Here is a 10380-nt window from a genome sequence, read left to right as displayed (position 1 = left end):
TGTAAAATTAGAAAAATAGTTGCAAGAACTCAGACTACAATGGCACCAATCTCAGTGTTAGACAGAACCAGAGAACTACCTTTGATGTAAGGTTGCTCATCTCTCACCTGTTAAGCTGCGTGGTGAATACACCGACAACCGTGGGGACTCCATTGATTTCTATTATGTCTGTGATAGACTGCAGAACATCAAAGTAGAAGAATGAATCCCCAGGAACTGAGCAGTTGAGCCGAGCTTTCAGAAAGGATGTCCAATGTTTTTCCAGGACTCTTTGGGACCCCCCCATGTCATTTTTGCATATGCGTGCCACACGGGAATACACAGCCTGTGAAGGGCAAAAAAAAAAAAAGGAAAAGGGAGAAAGGCTTGAGAGATGCAAGGAAAACAGTGCTTGTTTCTGAGCTGTTAATAAAGCACCAAAGATAATTTTGTTAACAGGAAGCTGCCATTTATCTGCACAGAAAGGATGAAAGCAAATGGTGTTTAGCCCATAGTGCACAGGCATCTTAATGTATCACCAAGCAAATGCAACTCTGCAGCTTGTCCCCACCCTTTTTTTCCCTTCAAAATCATATTGTTAGTGAGATTTAAAGACTTTAATTAACCATGTGTAAAGGATTTAATAATTTATTATAGAATATCCTTCCATGGTGAGGCATGAGTATTATACTCTGTACCGGCATGACTGAATTATTCAATACCCAGGGACATTAGAGAAACTTCTTTGAAACTCTTCTTTTGTGTTGTTTTCTTTTGTTTCTTTAATAAGCACGAAAAAACCCTCAGATTTTCCATTACTTGCCACAAGTGTTAAGGCAACAGCAACACTAAGGCAACAGCAATACTAAAAGATACCTGTAGTGAGCTTGCCTAACAGCAAGGCATAGAGAAGTGAAACAACTTTTTGGCTGAAGAACGCACTGTTCTCTTTCTCTTCCTCCCACCTCCCACCCCGTAAATTATAATGATGGGGAAACTGTGAGAACTTTGTACTAGTCCCTACTTCATATTGCAAACCATGTTTGTTACTGATACTGTTTTAGGATGATCTCATTCTGCTACAACTCATGGCTACCTGAGAGCTCGCTGTGACAAGACCTACCTTGCCTAAATTATTGTGCTCTACAGCAATTTCTCGGAAGAAGAAATAAACGTAGTTCCCATATTCTATGGCATGGAGGAAGTGCGGTTCTGTAAGGAAGAGCAAAGAGAAGGTTACTTCAAGGAACTACTCAATCAGCCCATGACACTGACCACGCTGCGTGACTCGGCGGCTTCTCCACAGGCCCATCCATAGCAGCTAACCTGAGCTCCTGTCTTCCAGATACTTTAGGATGTCCCAATATGCGTGCACTGGAGCTTAAATGAACGTGAAGTCTTTAATGTTGGCTAATGGACTGTGAAAAGGTCTCAGAGGAATTGCATGTCAGCTAAGATGTTTTGTTACTGCAGATTCATTCATTGATGTATTTAATAAAAATTTTGCTTTATTTGTATTAAACTGCTTTCTTATTGTAATCATACTGTACTGAAAGCCACATATATGCTGACATTGTAGTGTATGTGTAAAGCACACTGGCTGTGAACTACCTGCCCCTCTGTGCCACTGAAATTACATTTGCCATGTGTATGGGAAAATACCCCCCCCCTCCAATTACCTTTTATCCATTTGGAATCATACTTTATTGTTCTTAGGGCAGATCCATCCCCCATGCTGCGATAAATAACAGCGTCACTTGCCAGGAAATCTGCTACCGTTGCCGAATACAATTTTCCATCTAAAATGGAAGTTGAAAATGTGGTATTAAGAGGTCTTTAATAATCTACAGAATTCTGACTAGCCTGTATTTTTCCCCATTTCTTTACTGCCACTCTTCCCCAAGTTGCTGTAACCTATTTATTAACAGGTCAGCTTCTAATCCTTTGGAGGCCCTCTAAAAAATTTAAGAGCGGGGCCACCATGACACCTTTAGCTTTCCTGTACTTGCTTTAAAAGCTCTCTGGCTCCTTTAGTATCATTAATCATTTAGACTCATTACAAGCAAAAGTTCTTACCAGCAAAGAGGGCGACATTGGTTTGTCTGGCATCAAATGGGCATCTCGCCAAACCACTAATTTCCTCCCCATCATACTCTAAGGTATTCAGCTAGAGAAGAAATATAAATGGGTGATAGTGTCATTTCTATTTTGTACTGGCACAAAAGCATAACACTGTCTTTCCAGAAAACTTAATTCAGCACATTGGCTTCTGTCTGTTTTTATTTCACCTTGAAGCACTCTCCAGTCACACTGGATATATTTGCTATAACATCATTAGTGCAAGCAAAACTAGAAACAGATTAATGACATTTGCAACATTCTTACCTGATAGTATCTGCACATAGGGTTAAATGCATTTGTTCCACAGACAAACACCATCTCATCATTTCTTGGAACAAAGACTTTAATGAAGTTATGGCATTCATCCTGAAAAGAGATGTATTAGTCACAGACTTTACATATATAATAAATATTAGTGTTGTTTTTCTATAATGTATGTGCTAAACTTACTTTATGTTTGCCTTTCATAGCACAGTTCTCTCTGTCCTGCTGCCTTGACCTCCATGTTAATTTCTGTTTAGTCAAACCAGAAAAGAACATTTGATTTCCTTTCCACAAAAAAATCTTTAAAAAATTAAACCCAAAGAAAATTCCTCTCCCTTGCCAGCATCTGCATCTACTCACCTTGCTTGGAGTGACTTCCGATTTTGGAACTTCATTTAAGTTTACAGTGTAAACTTGGTCCCTGTTCGCAAAGAGTAAAAAGACACAAGTAAATTCATTAATTCATTGGCCTTATTTTTGATAAGCTAAATCTATTTCTAGAGTCTTTTGTTACATCAGAAACTTCTATGAAATGCTTATGGATTTTCTGTGTTTAATGCAAATTGGAGAAGGTCGGTCATGGGCAACATGGGGTGGTTTGATTTTTATTGGCATGGTCCTTAGATAGCACCTCCAGTGCCCAGCTATCCATCTCTGTCTCTCCGTTCTGTTGAAGACTAATCTGGACTGTAAATATTAAAGTATATTATCCTCACTTCCTACATCCCTGATGTGTCACTCCAAGTTTAAAATTTTTTTGTGATCACTGGTTTTAGCATAACTACAGTAACTGCAGCCTTCAAATCCAATTTTCATGTGCTGGCCATAGATACAGTATATTTCTCTGCGAAGTCCTCCCCCAATTCTAATTTTTATCACATTCTGCAGATTTTTCTAAATGAATTTTACACACTAATGCAAAACCAGAAGAGAAAAGAATTTTAATCTAATGAACTGAGTGAAGGAAAATTACCTGCCAGCAATATAAAGTGTGTCTCGAATTTTCAACATCAGTTGGAAGTCCAGTCTGTGCTGAGATTCATTGCCTGAAGGGCGTCCTCTAAATACTGGATATTGCCTTGAATCTGCAAGTAAAAGTGGGCTACACCATCACTCAGGATTATAGAGCTAAAGAATCAATAGATGGCATTGATTAGCTGTATATACTAGGTGTAGAAGGGTTTAAACTAAATTCCTTGAGTAATGTCTTGAATATAAATGAGAAAAAGATGGCTAATGTCAGCAAATGTTCTTTTTCCTGAAGTTATTGCTGTATTTCTGATTGCTTTTTTAAGAAAATGATTAAGTGTTCTATTAAAGATACAAAGCCAGTAAACACATTTCAATTTGAAAGAAAACAGACTTTTTTTTAACTTCCCAAGGAAAAAAAAAAAAAAAAACCCACATTAAAACTTTCTCCCTAGCGGTTAGCACCATTTGCAGATTACTTACAGTGGTAGTCAACAATGTTAATAGGGTCCTCGTCTTCAGGGAAGCTGACAGCTCGGCACTGGGACAGACTCATTAGCATCACGGAGGCACAAAGCAGAGGAAGCCTCATGGCTGGTGAAAGATGAGTACTACCTTTGTGGCCACACTGTTTAACTACCTGGAAAACAGGAACACGCCAGTGAGATTTCAGCAGCACAGGACGGTAAATGTAACTTCCTACTGCAGAAGAAGGGGGTTTGCATTTGTATTTGAGCACTGGCAGCAGTGGACTAAACTGGTGCTTATGAAAGGCTCCTGTATGTACATTGATGGAAAACTGCTCCGTGACGTACCCCTACTCAAAGCTGCTCTGAAACATATTGATGTTTGCAAATTTTTAGCTGGATTTACAGGCATTTCCATAGAAGCTGATGACTGTCAGCCCATTTAATTCATGGGAATCACAAACAGAACATGCAGGCTGCTGACCTGGCAAGAAAAATGGTGAAACTTGGGATTAGAGTTTTAATTAAACTGCAATCTCTTTCCATCCCCTCTATCACTGAATGTCATCCAATAAAACCCTTTTCTCTTAAAATACCTAAATCTTATCCACAAAAAGTCATGACACGCACAATCTGTCTGAACATCCATGCCATGTTTTAAAATTATTGCTTGTTTCCAGGCTGCGCCATCATAATACTAAGCCTAACATGCTCATTGCGAAAGACCTTATGTCTAGGACCAGACACTTGATGCTTTGCCTTGTGCAGTGGTTTACACATGTGCAAAGTAAATGTAAAAGTGCTGCCTCTGTCACATGCTTTGCAAGGGTGGCAAGAGACTCAAGCAGGAGCACGATGCTGAACTGGGTTCCGAAGATGCTGCTTTCCCCCTAATTCTATTTGTTATTGGAGAAAGCTAGCAACTTCAGATTATTTGACCATGAGGTTTTTGTGTGTGTGTGTGTGCTCTATAGATTATACAGCACATATTATGATAGTACCACAATGTTATACAACAAAGCTTCTTTAAGAGGGGAAGGGAAACATAACTTCTCCAATTAAACCACAGGGATATTTCAGTAAGCAGAATGTAACTACTCAAGTTGCAATTTGGGTAGGATACAAGAAAACGCATCTCAAAGTGAAATGCAATCCTTAATGACCACAAGTGGTCTGGGCAGGGGTCATATTTCTCATTAGAAACTTGGCAAATGTAGTACTATTCCCTCCTCCAACCTTTTGGAGGCATTCATTCAGCCCCGATTCACAGGTCAGAGCTTTGAGTCACCAGCTCAATGCCTTGCAGTTGCTGAAATTGGTTATTAAACTCTTTGTCTGAACAGAAAAAAGGATGCCTTTTCATTTTAATGTTTCAAGAATTGCTGTGAGATGTACATGTTGCCAGTACACAGTGCCAGGCCTGATCCAGCAAAGCACATAAGTATTAATCATTTAATAATTTGAAAAGCAATTAAAAAAACCCTTCATAACAACACTTAACCTTTCAGTATGTTTACTGGGGATGAAAATACTGTATTTGTGAATTGATACTACGGCTGGCCAGGGTAGGGCTTCTTCCTTCCACAAGGCTGCTGAGCTCTGTCAGTTCAGGCTGGACTGTAGGAGACCAACTTAAAGGCTGATAATATTTGGTGCTGGGGGTGTGGGTGTTGTCTGAATGCCTGTCCGTTATGGACTGACCTGAAAAGAAGCATTTTCCACTGTTAATGATATTTCTGTATCTCAGTCCACCAGTCCAGAACGAATGGGCTGTGCTCTTAGTCAAGATTGATGAGTGCAGTGGTTAATAAACACTAATGATTCCTGGCACTTTCCCTCTGCTCTTCCTTGTCCTGACATGGCCTCTTCAGCTGAAGCATCTTGCGTTAAATTACTAATGAGCAAACTTAAAGCAAACTGGAATTAATAAAGTTAGTCAAATTAGTTCTTTCTTGTGAAAGCACCATTAGAGCAAAGTCCTGCAGCACAGTGGCTCCCAGACACAACAACAAATCATTAATGGTTACACAAGCTTTTTTTTTTTTGCCTTTTTTTTTTTCCAAGAAAAGCAGGCTCCAAATATCCAACCCACTGCTGCCCCAGTGAAAGAGGAGAAAGGGGAAGCACATAAACTGTACATTGAGTCAGTGCATGGTAACGTCTGTAAGGTGCTTAGTAAAAGTCCTCCCTGAAGCCTCATTTTCTTGGAGAATAAATAAATACAAATTGCCGAAGAGCAAGAAGCTCTCCCAGCCATGTAGGCTTTAGTTAGCACAGAAGATGTGGCTGTTCATGGCCGACGTGTCATGACTCAAAGAGACCCTGGCCTGGCTGCAAAATGCGCACAGCCTGCAAACTGTACAAGTTCTGCCATTATCAAGCATGGGCACGTATTAGGAAGTTTCTTTTTTCCTCTCTTTCCTCCCAGTATCCCATCTAGATAGAATTCCCTGGGGCAACAAATAGGAAACATAAATGTAACCTGCCTTATAAAGGCAGCTGCTCTCTTCTGCGCTGGAGGAAATGGCTGCACAGAACGAAAGGGCAATTTGCTGTGTATTGGCCACAACAATTGTGACCTAAAACCAAACAGTCACTAATCCAAAAAGGAAACGACCGAACTTCCAGGGAAACAAAGAGAGTACCAGTTCTCTCAATTAGATTCAAATTTCAGGGGGTATATCATACTCCCTAAAACAAGGCAAAGTTTTGTAAATGTAAAACCACAGGATGTGTCTCCCCAGAGTTTGCATCCAGAGCAGAAATAAACTCAGAGTTATGACTTCCTCAAAAAAACCCCAAAACTCTGAATATATTCCAGAGATTAACTCTGAAAACACAAAAGGCAGGAATAGTTATGTTCAGCAATTTCTTTTAACTAAACATCACCTGTCACAAGTCTATCAAACAAAATGTCTACATCTGCATGAAGCATAGACCTTTGTCACGACAAGAGAGAGAAGCGGACAGAGCGCTGGACCGGATCAGCACACCACAGGTAATCACTTCTTGCCAGCCAGGTAAGAAATACAGGTTTATTTTTCTGCTCGTTAAAATTTACAAGAAAATGAACAGCAGCTCCAATTTCTAGCTACATATGAAAAGAAAATGCACCTGCTTTAAGAGGCATTTAAATGCACCTTTTAGCTGGTTGGACACAGGCTTGAGATCAGAACCACTGAAAAGAGAATAAACTCGGAAGAACAGCTGTTCCCTGGATAATCAGAAAAATGGGCTCCATCTAGCCCTTGGAACAAGGCGTTTATGACAGTCAGGTGTACGCTTCTGGTAGACACAGATAGGCTGGTGTGAAAGACATAATTCTTGCCACATTCAAACCTTTTAATGGAGGCCACTACTGGGGACTACAAATAACAATGCTGAAGTATCTGTTTGGACCAGAATAGCTGATTATGAAATCCTGGCAATGTCTACCTTCAAGAAAATGCAGAAAACAATCATATTCTGGGTCTGATTATTTTTCCCCAGCCAGGATTCAGACCAGTCTTTGATTAATTTCTCTTATAAATTGCATTCCTAGCATTTCTGCTAGGAAACAATTCACGGCAAGTGCAATGTTTGGAAATTACCATATTGCTCTCCCTGTTTTGCAGCTGGGGAATCGAGGCACAGATCAAGGCTGAATTTGTGACCAAGGCCAACCACCAAAAAAGCGTTCTCAACGGATCTGAGCTGAGGGTCATATGTGGTCATTCCTTGCAGCACAAATTGGCCAGTGTCACCCAGGTGGAAAAGCTAGCAACAGATCAGAGATCTTCTGGCCATTCGGCCTGTGCCATAACTAGTTGTGTCTGCAAATACAAAGAAATAGAGGTATAAATGTTAAATGGTGGCACAAGTCCACAGCGGTAAAGAGGACAGCAGCCTCACTGAAAGAGGCCTCAGGGCGAGTGCTGTTGGGTCAACTGGAAGGCAGGCAGTTGTCCCAAGTAATAAACTGGCTCTTTGTGGGTGGCACCTTTCAATCTCAGATACGAATCCCATCTTTCAATTCCTGATTGGGGGAATCCAGAGGAGCAGGATACCATTTCTGTTAAAATATGAGCCCTCCTTCAAACAATCACACGTGAAGGGGAACAGGCTGGTGTTTCTTGCCCATTAATCTAGTCCAGCCTTTGACAACGCACTGGTGACACTCCATCAATCATCTTTCCCTGCGCTGCCACGTAAAAGAGGAGGGGGAAGGGAAAGGGCATTCAGCCAGCTGGAGGGAAGCAACACATAAAATAGCTTCAAACCAGACTGATGCAATATCTTCTCTTCACTCAAAAACAAACAAAAAAATTCTTAAAAATCTCCTTAACACAATAAATGCTTCTCAAAATGCTAAGCACAGACAGGAGTGTGGTATGGCAAATCCAGGCTGAAGTTCAAGGCAGGCCAGAACAAAAAGATATATCCTAAAAGTTAGTTCACTTGTGGAGAGTTTGATGAGGCAAAGGAGAAAAGGGTTGCAATAATAAAAGCTGAAAAACAGGCACATGAAAAGGCTTAAATGACCACATCGTCTTATTTCGCCACCAGATGCAGGGCAAAATTAGGCTCCTAGGTGAGATCGAGGATCTCCTCTGTGCTTGGAGGTATGCATTAACCATAATGTTGAGGGGGGACAGGCAGAATTGATTAGTAATATGCTGAGCTTAGTCAATTTATGTGGTGCGGTTTCCCACAATCCCAAGTGACTGAACTTCGACAGATTGGGAAATCCCTGTTGTCCTCTGTTCCTTCCTGCATGCAAATGGCTCCCTGAGGGCACTAATTAGTGCAAATGTACTAACTAGTGCATTTCTGAGACAGTACCTTCTAAAATTTTGAGAATGAAACCAGGCACATAATAAGATAAAAGTTAAAACAAAACAAAAAAATCCTTTACTATTGCTTGTTCAGGGGTGCTCAACAAGTTTCTTGGGGCCTACAGCTGAGACTTCAGTTCCTCTTTCTGATAGCAAAGCAGATCATGTGCAACCCTCAGCAACTTCCACTCATCTCAGCCCTTGAGACAACCCCCTGGTGGGGGTCACAGTTCATCCCTGGACAGTGGCTTCAGGGCACTGAGCAGTTGGCCAAATCAGAGCGCCAAAGCTCTTTAACCAGACCACTCATCTGTTGGCTGGGATAGAGCAAATCACAGATTCACTTGCAACCAAATAAAAGTTTATGTTAGTTTCTGAATAGGAACATACTTGTGTTTAGCACCACCACCCCTCCCCTTTTTTTGGATACAAAGGACTAGTGTAAAAAGGTTAAAAATATTGTTTACTACAGCCTCAGGGATGATCTTTTGATGTACAAATCACTAACTGCAGGTTGAAAAACGCTAGTTGAAAAGGGTATGGTTCAAATTCTAGGCTTTGTGAAGTTAAAAGGCGTGCTGGCAGTGACTCTACTTTAGGTGGCTAAAGCTTCGCACATGTTTACTTGCTGATGGTAACAGCTACCAGGTGGGAGAAGTTCAACTTCTTGAGCCAGCTGCAAAGAGAACAGCTTGCCAGTAAGGTGCTGGTGCAGAAGCTGCAGCTGCTCTTCACTAGTGCACAGTACAGAAAGGTAGGTTGTTGCTGAATTTTGTTTTGTCAAGCAGGTCAATCTTTTCAGAAGATAAAACATTTAGAAGAAAATATATCAATGTGGTACAGGCTGCCTTCAAGCAGTGCCCTCGATCTCTTGTAGAAATGTATGCATTGGCAACCAGAATATTCACTCAGAATAGTACCTTATCCCTGCTGTGCACAGAATAAAATAACTCTAGAGCAGAGCCACACACTGAGGAAACCAGGCCAAAGTGTGTTTTGGTAGTCAAAACATGGAAATGCAGCATTTTTGTATCATCCAAGCCAAAATATAAGACCAGCATGGCCCGGGGTCTGGTGGCTTGAACTCCAGAGAGGGAGCAAACAATTCTTCATCCTACCTCTATTTTCTTTGGTCTTGGTCCTTTTTTCTCTGTCTCGCTATGTGAAATGGGTATAATGAGTCATTTGCTTACAAGCCAGAAAGTATTCCACATAGAATGCAACATTTGCCTTAAAAATCTGTATCAGTATCTATTATATGAGAAGCAGGAGATTACATTCCTATTTTAGGTCACATCTACACAAAGGTTTTCCAATGATGCAATTGTTCTATAGTGTGCTAAGTCCTCCCAAAACAAGGGTACAACAGCCAGCATCAATGCAAGTGTGATTTTTCTTTTCTTTTTTTTCAAATGGCATTCCAGTATGAATGCGTTTCTTCTAATGAAGGCTGACTTCAGTAAAATTCCTGAAGGCAATGCCTGACACAGGGGTTTACTGTACATTCAAATCTCAGAGTTTGTCTATGATGTGATAAATCCATATTGTGGAGTTTGGTGACAGACTGTTTCAGCTAATCATCAAATAACATAGGAAAATATTTGTGGTTATAATAAAAGAAACATACTTAATTCTTGTAGTCCCTTTTACAAACTTACAGCATGATTTTGTACGAATAAATAGGTAAGAAAAACTGCTTCTGTCCTATAAAGGTGCACTCAGATTTAAACTTCCAGTATGTAGCCATCCTTACTGTCTATAACAAC

General features: G+C 40.5%; 1 protein-coding gene across 1 annotated transcript in view; it reads right to left on the bottom strand.

Moving 5' to 3' along the window:
* The window catches only part of SEMA6D (semaphorin 6D), a 12786-nt gene extending 8861 nt beyond the window's left edge, over positions 1-3925 (bottom strand). Inside the window, exons 1-10 of the mRNA XM_035899553.1 lie at positions 3817-3925; positions 3338-3449; positions 2725-2785; positions 2551-2613; positions 2365-2466; positions 2056-2146; positions 1659-1778; positions 1103-1191; positions 108-325; positions 30-34 (exon numbers count right to left, since the gene is read on the bottom strand). Coding sequence (XP_035755446.1) covers positions 30-34; positions 108-325; positions 1103-1191; positions 1659-1778; positions 2056-2146; positions 2365-2466; positions 2551-2613; positions 2725-2785; positions 3338-3449; positions 3817-3925 — 970 coding nt within the window. The remainder of the gene's footprint in view (positions 1-29; positions 35-107; positions 326-1102; positions 1192-1658; positions 1779-2055; positions 2147-2364; positions 2467-2550; positions 2614-2724; positions 2786-3337; positions 3450-3816) is intronic.
* Between the last annotated feature and the right edge of the window lie 6455 nt (positions 3926-10380).

Source organism: Egretta garzetta, unplaced genomic scaffold (assembly GCF_000687185.1).
Source record: "Egretta garzetta isolate BGI_Z169 unplaced genomic scaffold, ASM68718v1 scaffold287, whole genome shotgun sequence".
Lineage (NCBI taxonomy): Eukaryota > Metazoa > Chordata > Aves > Pelecaniformes > Ardeidae > Egretta > Egretta garzetta.
Note: the sequence above shows the minus strand (reverse complement) of the source record. Positions and strands in the feature narration are given on the sequence as shown.